Source organism: Hippocampus guttulatus, chromosome 14 (genome assembly GCF_054856545.1).
Source record: "Hippocampus guttulatus isolate MCC_2025c chromosome 14, RoL_Hgut_1.0, whole genome shotgun sequence".
NCBI lineage: Eukaryota > Metazoa > Chordata > Actinopteri > Syngnathiformes > Syngnathidae > Hippocampus > Hippocampus guttulatus.
In genome coordinates this window covers 11,982,817-11,998,135 of record NC_141274.1, presented here as the reverse complement: position 1 = coordinate 11,998,135, position 15,319 = coordinate 11,982,817, and the positions used below count along the sequence as shown (strand labels likewise).

General features: G+C 43.1%; 1 protein-coding gene across 4 annotated transcripts in view; it reads right to left on the bottom strand.

Moving 5' to 3' along the window:
- Nucleotides 1-15,319, bottom strand: part of pax3a (paired box 3a) — a 37,113-nt gene that overhangs the window by 8,132 nt on the left and 13,662 nt on the right. For 3 of the 4 annotated variants that reach the window (XM_086128727.1, XM_086128728.1, XM_086128730.1), the window contains 4 exons: nt 13,523-13,758; nt 12,439-12,568; nt 12,212-12,355; nt 875-1,074 (listed from right to left, as the gene is read on the bottom strand). In XM_086128727.1, the coding sequence (XP_085984853.1) occupies nt 875-1,074; nt 12,212-12,355; nt 12,439-12,568; nt 13,523-13,758 (710 nt within the window). Of the gene's footprint in view, nt 1-874; nt 1,075-12,211; nt 12,356-12,438; nt 12,569-13,522; nt 13,759-13,926; nt 14,754-15,319 lie in introns of those variants that run through there. The other variant, XM_086128729.1, reaches the window with a different exon arrangement.

Sequence of the window (15,319 nt, the reverse complement as noted above, 5' to 3'; positions counted from 1 at the left end):
TGTTTTAAATTGTAATGTCTCCAATCACCAGTAGATGGCAGACATTTCCCAGTTGCACTGACACTGGGTTTTTAGAATGTGAATGGGCCTAATATTTTTTTTGCAGATTAGGAATGAGAGGCAGGACAAACATATTGCCTCAATAATGTTACAATTTTGAGGGAGTCGATTTTTGTGAAGAAAATGTACAAAATTATTCTTCTGTCATACATCTTGGTTAGGAAGTACGTATTCCTGCAAGCATGACATAAGTCAGTTTGTGAGTAAATTGAGACGAGATCATCATTACTTTAACTCATACGTTTTGTGACATTTTTGTTTTGGGGGGGTGGCGTGCCATGAGGGCCATGAGGGTTTTCTAAATGGGAGCCTTGGGTGGCAAAGGTTGGAAGACACAAATTTATCTGATGACCTCACTAAAGAAAAGTTGGCTTTTTCATCACTTGGAAAAAAAAAACAAAAAACGATTCTGTGTCATTACAGGGAGCTGAACTGATAGAGATCTTAACATGAGAAGCGTGTCGTGAAACCACAGACATCTTTGTGTGCGGCGGCGAGTCACCGGGTTCAAATAAAGCCAGAGGGCTGTTCCAGCTGTTAAAACTTCTATCAGCACACCATCTGAACAAGCTGAGATGTATTTCGGGGATCTTCACATCTCCGCTGACAAAAATAGGAAGTTGTCCTCACATACAGTGGGCGCAGTGTGTCTGTCTACATGTCAAGGGCTTGCAGATTTAACACACGTCTCACGGCTGTACGCAATGAGTGGCAACATCCCGAGGCCATTTAACACCCGCATGATCCACAACAGAGCCACTCATCAACTTACAGTCAAGATTGGATTTTGGGGGCGAGATGGGAGAGCACGAACCTGAACACGAGCCTCGGTGAGTTTAGCCCTCTGTGCCAGTTCCTCCCGCGTGTAGATGTCGGGATAGTGCGTGCGCTCGAAGGCCCTCTCCAGTTCCTCCAGCTGCTCCGCCGTGAAGGTGGTCCGACTGCGCCGCTGCTTCCTCTTGAGGGGCAGCCCCGGCTCGGAGTCCACGTCGGAGCCCTCGTCCGAATGACTGGCTGCAAAACAAATAAAGTGTCACTCGAGGAGTCCCGCAGAGGTGCACTAAGCCGTGATACAAAAGCCAGATCCGAGACAAAAGGTCTCAGTGAATGCAGCACATGGTACAGAGCCACTTTAGATTGTCTTCTCCCGCTTCTTTTAAACTCCTCGGTGGTTCCTGAAGGGATCAAAAGCCGGAGATTGCTTGAACACGGATTAAGGAGGACGAGATCTCACCGGGGTTTCCATTCCCCGGGACACTGTGTCTGTCCCGGTCTTAGCCATGCTGTGCGCTATATGCCGATAGGGTCCCAGAGTTAAGGGTGCTCGGCCCTTTGCAGGTGCTTCTTAATCTGTTTGTTCAGTTGAAGGCCGAAGAGAGCGAGCGGGCGACTGAGGGACGGCTTTTGGGCTCTAATTCAGCAGAAGACTTGAATCAATGAAGGCCTTAAAGTAGAGGACGGAGACTAGAGCATTGTCTGCGGGGGGGGGTCACCCCGTCTATTAAATAATGATTAGGCTTCGCTAACTAGCGTGACAGCCCGCTATTGTCCCCAATTACACATATGCAGTCTCACTTCTCTTTCTCAGTCACAAACATGCATCTGCTACGTCTCGGCCTTTGCAGGCTTTCGCTCAAAGAACCCTGTCTGGCACAATGTGTTCGACACAGATGGACTTCAGAAAGAAAGAATCCACTCCCCCAAATCCACTCCAGAGGACCCTCTCAAGCTCACGAGGAGGGTTCACTGCACCTTTTTGACATTGCCAAACAAGAAGTGAGAAGGTTACCCCAAGCGCCGGCACAGAGGCTTGTCTGTTTCCCGCCCAGACTCACTCCTCCACTTTCCTCCTGCCCTCCAGATTTAAAGTTTTAATTAAAAAGTGCCAAGTCAGACATCGACGCAGGAGAGGGGGGCTTGCAGGGATCTCCCCTTGCCTCTGGAGCCAAGCAGGAAATGTTTGCGCCGGTTGCTAGTGTGCGTCTGACCAGGCATTACACACGGATTTGGGCCCTGGGAAGTCTGCGGTGCTGCAAACTGCAAACGGCGCAGAAGATTCGGAGGCTCAGGAGAGGTCTTTGCTACCCGGGTTATAATCGTTTTGGAATTTTCATTATGGTTCTTTTTTTTTTATTTTTTAATATTGTTAATTTTAATTAGTTCTCAGAGTGTATATAATAAATACACTCTACAAATTATTATACAAATTTTTATTTCAGGTTTCATTCATTTTAGTATTTGTTCTAGTTTCCCCAAAAATGTTTGTTACTTGTCTGCAAGATAAAAAAAAAGAAAAAAAACATCAAGTATTTTGGACAATATTTTTTATGTGTGTGTGTATATATATATATATTTATTTATTTTTTTAATTCATACACAAACAAAAAAAAAAAGAGCACTTGTTCCATCGCATCACATTTTGGACTGAGTTAAATGTCACAAAATCCGAAAAAAGACATCTGAGCTATAAAAACACGTTTATTGCCTCAGAGAGGTCATCTGGTGGCGCTTTTGCATGTGCTGCCGCCAGATGACATCGCTTCTCGGTGAAAAAAAAATAAAATGACCACCTCTCCCAGACGACTGTTCGACCGTCCTTCTAGCGGCTAATGGCTGTGCTGTCGTACTGCCAAAACTATATTTTTAAACAACCCCAAGGGCTCATGTATTGAAATGAATTGACAAGGACGAACATGAAGGACATTTTAGCGATGATCATCGCTATTTTGTTACTTTTTTTTCCAATTTCCGTTTTAGTTATTTTCTTAGTTTCCATTCACAAAACTAATCTTGTTTATTATGCCACGCTGGCATGCAGGCTAGCACAGGGCGATTGAGGCCGAACGCTCAAATACTCCTGGACTATGAGGTTGTGGTTTGTTGATGAGGCCTACAGGGAAACATCACTTGATACTCTTCAAACATAAGCATTGCTTCGTCATGGATTTGCAACATTCCTTAATTTGCACCAAACAAAAAAAAAGTCAGAGAATTAAAGATGCTGCAGAATGGGTTCCTGGAGGATGGAAAGGGAGCTCATAAAGTTCCCCATTGGCACAGTAAGTCATGTTAACTGCAGAGCGGGGGTTGGCTCTTGCCTCCTTTTGCTGCCTTTTATTTCTCCCCCCCCCCCCCCTTGTTCCTTGTTTTGATTATTAGAAACTAGAGAAAACACTCCGTCACAGACGCGATCCTAATGGCGGATGACAGTGTTGCTTTTGTCATCCTCTGCTTTGCACTCTCTTTTGCAATCTTCCTCTGTCTTGTGTTTTTTTTTCCTTGCTTTTTGGTGGAAGTGATGTGGCCAAGCCTTTGTATTTTCGCAGGGAAAAGCCTGTGGCAGGCCTCTATTGGACCGATTACCACGCTCCATCTGTAGGAGCCATCAGGGACGCCCGGGCCCGCATTCAGGGGCCTGTCACCTGCCCAGTAGGGGAGTGAGTGGGAGGGGGGGGGGGGGGGTTGCAGTGGGGGAATGAAGGGTGGAAGGGAGGGCTGGGCCACAAAGGGGTCCAAGAAGTGCCACTGGGGGATGCAGAGGGGCACAGCAGGAGAGCAACCCCTTCATCCCCTCCCTCGACTGCCTGAGGGGCATCGGCTTTTTTTTTTTTTTCGGGGTAGGAAGGGTGGTGAAGCCAAGGGTGGGGGTCGACTTGGAGAGGAGGCTGGTGGCACCTGAAGATGCCGGCAAATGGGTGCAAGGGCGCCAAGATCATCCCCGCTGTGTCGCCACCTTCCCGATGAGGCCACTTTCCATCGCATGCAGTCGCAAATTTGTTCCCACACATTCCCCATTACAAGCAGGAGAAGAGGATACTAAACACACAAAGGGAGGCCTCGCCCTCCTTACTTAAACACCCAAATCAAATTTTACGCTGGAGCTAAAGCTCTGGGGAGCTGAAAATACTTCATGGCCGCTCACAGTTTGGCGGTGGCTCCGACAAGAATCTTAATGGCGAGATAGATTATTACTGCGGGGGCGGAAATTGGGGCTACTGCAGAATGATCCGTAAAACAGACATTTATAAGATGTGGGTTAATCGGATCATAACAAGCATGCGACAACTGGATTGATAGCGGAGACTTTGTCGTGCATAGGGCGAATTCAACAGGTTAGCACTTTTGCAAATTGTTGGGGCTCAATATCGCGCTCAAAAACGGGTGGATTAGGCGACTGAGCCGCCACCGAAGCTTCGGCACTGATCAGGCTGGGGGAGATTATCTCCTGAGGGTTAATCAGGGTAATTTAAGTAACATCCAGTTTCTTGAACTGCACCTGTAGCATTGATTCATCCAAAAAAGAAAAAAAATCAACAATAGGGCATAAAGGCAAGCAAGCCAACAAAAAACATGAAGGAATGCAACACAGTATGGATGAAACTTTGGAGCATCATCAAAATTTAAAGATGAGTATGATATACTCTGGAGCTGGCAAAAAAATAAAATGATACCATCTGTATCATCTTGCAAATGAACAGAGGAGGTCAGCAGCACTGTATTGAACTCAGTAACACCAACGCTTATCCCAGCGCCCAGAAACTGGCAGCCCATGGGCCACATACGGCCCAAGACCACACTCTGAGTGGCCCCTTGATTTTAAAAAAAAGGTATTCAATCTACAGCATTTTTGTCATACTTGTGGTAAGAAACTGTGTGGTCCTATGTAGCTCCCCAGGAGCACTGATGAAAATTGGGCCCCCCCCCCCCATCATTAAAGTGGACCATCCATGCCTTACTCCATATTGCGCTGACATTAATTTTTTTTATAATATAGAGCAGGGTATTTCCCAACGGGAGATCATAATAAATGAAATCTTAAAATGAAAATCTTATTTAAAGTTGAGGATATTGTGCCACACTGCTTATCTTAGTCTACTTTTTATCTCTGTATTTTCTCCTGCCACTATATTTTAATCATCTCAACTTGGGGCTGCACCTCAATTTGGTAGCTGCACCATACGACAATAAAGGTTTTCTATTTCTATTACCAAAGCAAGCCCCCTGTATGAATCGGGTGCGGAGAGGTTAGGCGGACAGTGAGAGCGAAATGAAAAGTGATTGTGACGGAAAGGAAAAGAGAAGCGCAGCATATGGGCCACTTTACAGCCTCGCCTCGGTAGGGGCCGGCTTGCCCTTCCTCCCAAGGGTTGTTAATAGAGAAGGTAATTGAGCCTGTGACATGTGTTGCCAATGAAAAACAAAGGGCAGAAGAGACAAATGAACTAGTTATTTGCCCAGGGAAGTAGATCTGGCTCTATTCATCCCACAGCTCAGAGTGCGAGTCGGCACCCTGAATAAAATATTGGCAGGCCCACGTAGAGCAGATGCATGGGAGGAAAAGAATAGTTAACTGACAGCTTATAGGCTCAGCTGGAGTGAACAGTTAAGGGGCGGGGGGACGAGGAGGAGGGGGGAGGGGTGTTGGGTGGGAGTCAGTGGGCTGCTCACTTGACTTGCTAAAGAGCCCCCATGCAGAAACCTGCAGCTGCCTTCATGGGAAACCGGGGGGTGATGGTGATGATGATGATGATGGACATAAAAAGATTGAGTGAATAAGTCCAAAGGCGGTTGGCGCTTTAGAAAGAGCTAGCGGGTGATACGACGTTGAAAAATGTCTCTCTTTCTAATATCGCTGACAAACAAAATCCACCAATGGCACCACATGGGCATTATATGTGCCCGGTGTTCGGCGCTGATTATTTAGTTCCACTTGTGGTGCGGTTAGGTGACACTTTCACGGTGGTACTTCCACCCTCGGGGCAGAGACAAAGCAAGCAGCGGAGAGCCCGCGCGGGACGCAGCAACAGGTGGCGTGTTCCATTCAAATGGCCACTAACTAGCCTGCTTGGGTTTGCGCGAGACAGACGACCAGAAATAACCACATCCAAGCCTCCAATGCGCTGACTAAATGAGACTGAAGGGACATTTCAAAGAAGGGCTAATTATAGTCTTTTGGAACAATTTAATTGGAATGTTGTCCAAAAAAAAAAAAAAAAAGATCACAGTGATCTGAAAAAAAACCTGAAATATATATGACAAGTCACATGCTGGTGATGTCGTCATTAAAAAAAATAAAATACATGCATGTCAGGCTGGTTGGACGCTCTAAATTGTCCCTAGGTGTGAGTGTGGGCGTGGATGGTTGTTCGTCTCTGTGTGCCCTGCGATTGGCTGGCAACTGATTCAGGGTGTCCCCCGCCTACTGCCCGGAGATGGCTGGGATAGGCTCCAGCACCCCCCGCGACCCTAGTGAGGATCAAGCGGTTCGGAAAATGGATGGATGGACGGTATACAATATATGCAAACCAACTACAATGAACGCCATCCACAATCAGTGAAAATGTATGTACAGGTATATACAGTATATTAATTTGTTTTTGGGGGGGGGGGGGGTTCCTCAGATTCTCTCAATCATGCTGCAGATTTTTGTACGCTAAACATGCTAATGCTAAAGCTCAAGCTAATTCAAAGATGAAAACATGAAGTAACTAAACTACTGAAACATAACACATGAGTTACTGCCAATATTTTCCACTCATTGGTGTAAACTGTACAGTTGTGCGTGTACTATTCTCAGCGCGACCTTTGCTTTGAGGTCCATTTTTGTTTGTTTGTTTGCAGTCCTGAAACCATGTGAACAAACAACTCGTTTGAGCTGATTTTACTTCTAAATGCCCAATGAGAAAACGGCCTCCGACATGAGACATGAGCGGCGAGGCCAATAGTTTTCCTTTCCCTAAACATTATTCTAACCTCCTCCATGGGGCCTGATAGTTTTAACAGTCAAGTGACCCTTGGTTAGCCCCTGACCTTTTCACAGCTCTTGCGCACTTTTGCTGCAAAGATCACCAACCTCGCTGCCGACCCTCCAAGTCCACCTCACAGAGGCAGAACCAACCTTCGCATTCCTACACTTTTCCCTCAGTCCCCTTTTAACTCCAGTTAGGCCGAGACGTAATTTAAACAATGACACTTTTTAGGGATTTTACCTTTAAAAAATCACCGCCACGGATTTGAAATATAAAAATGTACTTTCAGGTTTAGGTCATTTTAGAATGGAATGCATTTCTACTTTATGCACAGTAGCTTCACTTTCAGGTGTTCATAAATATGTTGACGGTTTACATATTTGTAATCATTTTTTTTTTTCATTTATGAGGGCAAGGAATTGATATTCTCCAAAGGCGATGCGGGACTCTGAATAAAATCGCTGCAATTCCAAAATGGTAAATGGCATATTTTTGTGAAGCCTCTTCAATGAAACTTGAAATAAAACAATCCATATGCAAGTCAAGTATAAAATTTCAACTCCATTGTGGTGGCAAAGGCAAATTCAAACTGTATGAGGCTGCGAACTTCCAGTATCGATGACTTTAAGGACTGAATCAAAAAGGCATAACTCAAAACATGGGCCCAGCGGTGCTGGCATGTCCACAATGTGCCCACTGATAAAAAAAAAAAAAAAGGGCAAAAAGGGAGAGGAAAAAAAGAGAAGGTAGGCTAAACAAAGTTAAGTGATTGACAACGCTGTCTGGCTTTAGTCAATTAACTATCCCATTGTGCTCCTCTTTGCAGAGTCCCCTCGCCCCCCCCACCCCTTTTTTTTCTCTTCCCGCTCCTTTATCCTCACCATCAGAGAGTTTTGCTTGGCTAATACTTCCAAGGAAATAGAGAGCTCCTTTTCTACTGGGGCTCCTCTCCTTGACCTTCCATTGCTCATGGCTTCTCTTTCAGCCACTTCACGCTGTCTCTGGGGTTAGCGGGGAGAATGCGGAGGAGAGTACATCAGTGCTGAGGGGGCCGGCACAGGGCGAGACCCCGGCCCATTACTTCAAAGTTGGCCTGAATTCATTAATTGTCCTTTGAATTAATATTGGGAGGATCACAATGCTGGTGCCAACAGAGAAAGAGGCTTTAATGAAGCATAGAGTCGCATTCAGTTGCAGATCAGCTCGAGTGGATTTGCTTTCACTCTTTTTTCAGTGGAGGGGGGGGGGGGGGGGGGGGTGCAGAGTTTTGAGAATCATTCCAATGAAAGTGTTAAGTGTGTTTATATAAGAGAAGTGGGACAGTGTGAAGGAATTCCAGCACTCTGTATACATACAGTAACGTGCAAAAGTCAGACGTGTTGCTTTTGCGGTGGTACACAGGAAATGATTTTTTCCTGGATATGACGAAATTGTTTGGCAATATAATACAAATCCAATGATAATACATTACAGTTGAACCCAAAAGGATTTATATCCTGGCCATCATCTTTATTTTTTTATTTTAACAACACACTGCCAAAACAAGCTAGCAAGTGTTAGCAACATTGCAAGATATATTTATTTCATGTTTCTATTTTGTTTTACATTCGTAAAAATGTTTCATATCTCTGACGTGATTGGAAAAACCATTCTAAAAAAAAATCATGCTAATATCCAGCAAACTCGAGTACCGCCTAAATATATTAATTTATTTTAAAAGGGGATTGGTAACAAAAAGAAATGTTTGCAATATTTCACTTTTTCTTTTTTAAGTGAAGAGAATTTGCACTTTTGATATTTTAGAAAGAAACATGAAGTCACATCATTTGCTTTCGTGGTCCAAATAAAATGATGTGGCTGTCCAAATCTGACCCCAGGGCCTTGGGTTTGACACACGTGGTCAAGAGCTTTCTAATCAACTCCAAGTGCCTGGACGGAGGGATATGAATAGTTTTGGTTGTAGAACTTTTTGTCAAATTTGTTTTCTAAATTTTAAAAAATAAAAATAAAAAAAAAAGGAAATTTGGCAAAATATTGCACACTCTCAATCTTTCACATATTACAGTCATTTGCCACGTTCTTGTATTATTTTCAGCCATACGATATTCATTTCAGTCATATCGACATTTTTTCAATCAAAGTTGGTCAGGATATGACTACTTTGGAGCCTAATTCTACAGTGTTTGTGTAGCATATACTGTAGTTCTATCCTTAAACTGCACATACTGATAACTAAACATCAAATTGCTGGAACTTGCCTCGAAATGAAATGTGTCCTATTTTACTATGTCAACATCAAAGCTGCGGTGAAAAATGACACAAAATCAACAATGCTACGATCGAGGCTTAAGACTTTGGCACAGTTCCCGTAAACTATTTTCAAAGCGGGCCTCTTGACGAAACTGCCATTATAAGCCCCAAAAACACAAGAGAACGAAGCCCGCATAGAAATTGTTCCCGTGCCCTGAGAGGAAAAACGGAACTGTAGCCGTTCGAGCAGACATTCCGCTAGCTACACTGAGGCCGACTGTCTCGCTAAACATCCCATATTGAAACACATTCACCATGGAAGCGCCGTCACCACTTAATAAGGTTGCGGCCCGGCTGTAAAAATGCTGCTGTTTATGTTCTCGGTTGTTAGAAAGCTTTCGAATTGGATTACGGTTTCACCTCGCTTGCTCCAAATCTACCTCGCGCCAAAGTTGCGGGGAGTCGGCGTGTTGACACAAACAAAGTCCCGCTCTCCTTAGTCTCCTTAGCGAGAAAAGCGGTGCAATCTTTCATGTTTTTGTCAAAGCTTGATTCCTTCGAGCCCTCGGGGTTGCTCGCCTGCCCCGCTGCACAATTGAGGCTGCAGAATGGCGGCAGATTGCTGGAATGCACCTCAATGAGAGCAATTATTACATGTTGACTGCGTTCACCATGGCACATTTGAAAGAAGCGGGCCCTCATTCAACGCGGCACGGCGGGACTCCCTTGAAAAGAAAAAGTTATATCCCTTTGACTGTTTGCATTTCTGAGCTGTTCTTTTCCCTCCCTTCTCCCCCCGCTGCCATAAATGGATATTTGCAAGAGTGGCGACTCCTCTTTCTCGGCCTGCTTGAATTAGTTCAATGAGGCTAAAATGCAAACAGTAGTAAACAGAAGCGAGGATGCTATCACTTAAAGTCCCTGTCAAGTGAAATAAAATATGCCTTCTAAATTTGTCACACCGCAGCGAAAAACGTGGTGAACAACTCTGCCAAATTTGTATGATTTAAAAAAAAAAAGTACGTGTGAATGCGACTTCATCTAGAATATTAGGTCATCACTAAACACCAGTTAGCACGTGAGCTAACAAATAATCATCTGCGGATCAGAGGAAGAGGGACTCATGCCGGATGCTAAGCCAAGCCCCAAAAACAAAATGGTGAAAAACAGTTGAATGCAGTAGCTCCATAATTTAGCACTACATAGTTCCTAGTCTTTGCACATTTTCTACAATAACCTGCAAATGTATTTACAAACACATTTTTGAATGAACCTTACAGGGTCTTTAATGGATTGCCTCATTGTGAATTCAAAAGCTGCGCGTACTCAAATGCCATAAATAAACACAAACAACTCACTCCACCGCTGCGGTTGAAATTCTGCACACGCTTAACGTCCAAAACACAAACAACAGCCTGACAGACCCGCTCGCTAATTCCATGCAGACCCCAAGGCAAACCGGACCAGCACTTTGGATGCATCTCCCAAACCTTTTTGCAGTCCTTTTCCCAGACAGATAAATCTAAATGAGTCAGCTTTGATGTGAGCAGTTAAGGAAAGGCAACAATAGCGCTGGAGGAGAAAGGGGCAGAGAGCAACAGGCCTCTCTGCGCCGCAACAATGGCCTCTGCAAACACCTACTTAATCAATATTTGGCCAGAAGACACTCTCCTTGAGTCACCCCCCTGCTCCCTGGCCCCGAAAGCTCCCTTTTCATATTCTAATGAGCAGCCATAAAAGGGAAAAACAACAACTACTTCCACAAAGAGACACAAGAAAGATATACTGCTGTTCTGTATATGAATGGGACGAAAGCTGTTTGTAGGATTTCGTCTATTTGATGTAAATACTTCATAGAAGCAGTTCATCAACAAACTCTAGAAAAGTCCAAGATTTTTAGATATTAGCTTACTTGATTTGATATATTGTATTTTAAAAATGTTTCCCCGTGTGCCTTTTTTTTTAAATTGTTTAGCGATTCATTTTTAATCGCTGAACATTAAGCATATCCGTGATGCTCTAAGTGGCTGACGCTGTGAAAATATGTATTTATGTAGCTGCTCATTAGCTAGCTATTTGGCTATCTATAATCTTATTTGTCACATTGCATTATATTTTCCATAGTTTCAGTTTAATGCTAAACTTTTCCATGCCCTTTTTGATTTTATTGAAAGGAAATAAATCAGGGAAATGAGAATAAACAAGAGGAAATTGTGTGGGTCTTAAATTGCTGTAAACATAATTTTAGATCGACGACAAATTATACTATCTGACAATTCTACCAGGTTATTATTGATTTGACAATGTTGTCATACACGTAAAACGTTTTCATTTGACATCAATAGGGCGCACGTATTAAACTGCTTATTTGCGATGTAGTAAAAGTCATTTCTGAATAGGAGCTGTTCGGTGAAGTTTCGGGATGCGAATTGCCCCCCAGATAATGAATGAATGTTGGCGCCCGAGGCGGTTCGAGAAAAAAAAAAAAAAAAAAAGATGGGGGGGGGGGAGTCATTCCTTGTTGGAGATGAAAGTGAAGAAGCAAAGGTTGGGATTTGAATCTTGGGGCGAGGAACGCGTTTCCTTGTGCACAGAGCAGTGACAAAAGCGCTAAATGCGCAATTTGGACTCACAAAACTGAGCTCAAATCACCTGTTTTGGTGTTTACATCGGTTGAAGGCAATCTTTTCAAACGTCCATCCCAGTCGTAAGTTTTCTGAACCGCTTATCCGAAGGGGGAATTTAACCGGGCGTCGACGTGAAATATGTGCACGAACGTGCAGTGATTTTACAAGGACACCGCAGGGAGTTACAGTCTTCATCAATCATTAACTCCATTGAGCCTCCATTTCCTCGAGGGGAAAGACAATGCAACAGGTCTTAAATCAACAGGTGTCAATCAATTGGCTCCGCTCCATTTCCACCAATCGAACTGCCTTTTTTTTTTTTTTGCATAAATACGAATAATTCATCACCCACTTTGCTTCGTTCGGCCTCAAACGGAATTGTGAGTTTTGACCGACTTCTGTCAAGATTTTGATCGTGCACAAAGTTCGGAGAAAGAAGTGTGCAGTTTCGTTTTTTACAAAAACGAACGCGGAGGTTCCGACTATCGCGTGTAGTGTGACACGAAAATACGGAAGAAAACTTACATCTGTCCCCCAGGATGCCATCGATGCTGTGTTTAGTCCTCGGTTCGTTGTCCTCCATCTCCCTCTTCACCACCTCATCACCATCCTCATCGTCGTCACCCAAACTGCCGAATTTGGACCTCATAACGCGACTGATGGCACTCACTTTAATTGGGAAGAAGAAAAAAATCATTGAAGGAAAAATCCAAACGTTATGGAAGCAGAAATGAACTTTTTTTTTTATTTACCTGAAGGAACGCTGTTTCTATCACAGATGCCATCTTTTAATAACTTGTCCCTAATTTCCCAGCTGAACATTCCCGGGTTTTCCCTCTTGTACTCTTCAATCTTCTTGTCCAATTCTGGAGAAGCACTTTGCTTTATGAGGAACGAATAATAAAAACACGATCACTTTTTTTATATTTAGCACTTCATAAAAATGCCAGTGCTCACATTTCTCTAAAAGAATACACATGATTTAGTTTTCGGTATCTTAGTGAAAGTGAAGAGCGACTCGCATTCAAGAAATGACTTGTAATAAAAAGCATGGTTGTTTCTATTAGCATGCAATATATGAACTTTATTAGAAACGAGGAATAACAAAAACATGTTCGATTTTTATATACAGTACAGCATTAATTATTGGAGTTCACATAATTATTTCTATAAGCATGCAACATTATTTTAATATCAAAATAAGAATTGAAAAAACATGCTGTCTTTTTATATATAGCATTTTGAATGCCCTTTGAGCTCATATTTCTGCAAAAATAAATCATGCATATTTTTAACGTAGAATAACAAGTCACTTTTTACATGCACCATGTTTATCAATTGCTGTTTGTGCTTATATTTCTGAGGGGAAAACGCTGATGATTACTCCGACAGACACGGAATAATGCTCCAAAATAAAAGAAAATTAAAAACCTTTTTTTAATCCAGCATATATGAGCAGATTTCTGCTCCTAAATTGCATGTTTCGTTTTTGTTTGAGCATGCAATAATGTTTCAGGGGGAAATAAATAATAATCTGACTTTCCATATGCAGACAAAATGCGGTTGCGCTTATGTTTCAGGAAAAAAAAAGGGTGCTTATTTCTAGAAGCAATATATTACGGAACGGATAAGAAAAAGAATATATTGTTGTTGGGCATCGTTTTACATTCTGTTTGTGTTTATATTTTTGCGATACAAAAAAATATGAAAACCCCATTTAAAGAAATTATCTCGATGACAAATGGAAGAAAGAAAAAAAAACATCGCAAAAGTGCTGCACTAAGGTCTCATGCACGTCGAAATAACTATTTCAAATCTGTCGAATGGCATTCGTACCTTTGGCTTGCTCCCTCCGATGGCTCCGGGCCGAATGGATCCAGTCTCCTGGTAGCGGCACAAGATCTTGGACACGCAGCCGTGAGAGACCCTCAGCTGGCGGGAGATGACGCAGGGCCGGACCCCGTGATGGGCCATCTCCACGATCTTGTGGCGGATGTGGTTGGGCAGAGGCCGGCCGTTGATGAACACGCCGCCGAGCTGGTTGACGCGACCCTGGCCCAGTGGGGTGGAAACTGTGGTCCAGTGAAGTGGGGTCAGCCCCAAAATATAAATGCATAAAAATATTAACACGATGGGAAAGTAGTAAAATAGCAGGAGGCAATTCAACAGGCCCTCGCGTTAAATAAACAAAACCCACATACTATAATCGATTTGCTTTTATTTTTTTTAAATGGATTTACCTTCCAGAGAATAGCCTCCCCGTGCGTAATTCTGGTGTGGACCGGGTCTCATCATTCTCGTTAAACCTCCTGCCAGTGCTGTCATGCCTCTTTATCGTCTGTCAGCCCCCCACCCCCCCCAAAAAAGTGCGTTCCAAAATGCTTGTTTTCTTGTTTTGAATCCCCAGCCCTGTCAAAAAAAGAAACTAAGTGCAGCAGCACCCCTTATTTGCAGGGTGAAGCCTGCCTGCTTTCCTCGCTCAACAGGTTGTTCGTACCAATAAAAAAACTGTCAATAAGAACCGAATTGGGCAAAGTTCTTCTGGGCGTCAAACTTAATGGAGTTTCGCAAGCCGTCCTTTGAGGATTGTGAGGATGTTTTGGGAGGACGGAGGGGTAGTCAAACCAATTTTATCCGTGGTGGCTGTCCCCTGTAATTCGCAGGCGAGCCTGGTGATTGGTTCTGTCTCCGGACGTCCAGAGGTCGCGGGGCGTTCTGATTGGACCCCGAGTTAGCTCCTCTGGATGGTGGCTTGCCCTCAAGAGGGTCATCTGGCTGCGATGTCACAAGCTTATGGTGGATGTAACTTTTTCACAGGTTTTAAAAAGCAATGATTGACGCTTTTACCTGGTTGATATCTTGTAGGCTCAGAGCATAACTACACATTGTCTTTTGATTGTCTTAATTTCCCTCGAGGGACGACTATCAGTCTACTTGTCTGCAATAGATTATCGAAATCAATGTTTCTCGAACTTTTTTACACCAAGTACCACCTGCAAAAATACTTTAAACTCCCCAAGTAACATTACCGTGACCAAAATACAGTAGCTTAGTAGGCCTAAGTGTTCATTTTTTTAAAAAACTAGGTTTTATTCCTAAATATTATTTTAAGCTTAATATTACATGCAGTTTGAACATTGAACATTTTTGAGTGACCCCAAGGTCTTAAAATTCATTTTTAAATTATTTTACTTTTCTTCGACTTTGTTTAATACAAATTAAAACAGTCTTGTGGCTATAAAAAGTCTATATACCCTTGGTCAAATACTAGCTTTTTGTCATAAGAAAACTGGAACCAAGAATCAAATTGCAAAATTGTGCACACCCTCTTATAACTGGGATGTGACTATGTTTTGAGTGAACCAATCACATTTAACCTCAATCTACCTGGTGGCATTTTAAGTTCCTGTGATTAATCCAAACTACACTTCAGAGTGTTCTAGCAGTTTAGGTTTTTTTTTTTGTCTTTTTGCAGAAGCCTGAAGGTTTTGTGCTAACGCTCACTGCTTTTTGTTTTGGAATTGTTCATAATTGCTTCCACCGTGTCTAAGACCCTGGTTCCAGCGGAAGAAAACCAGCCCCAAAACATATGATGCTGTGACAATCATGCTTCAGTGAAGGAATTGTTTTCTT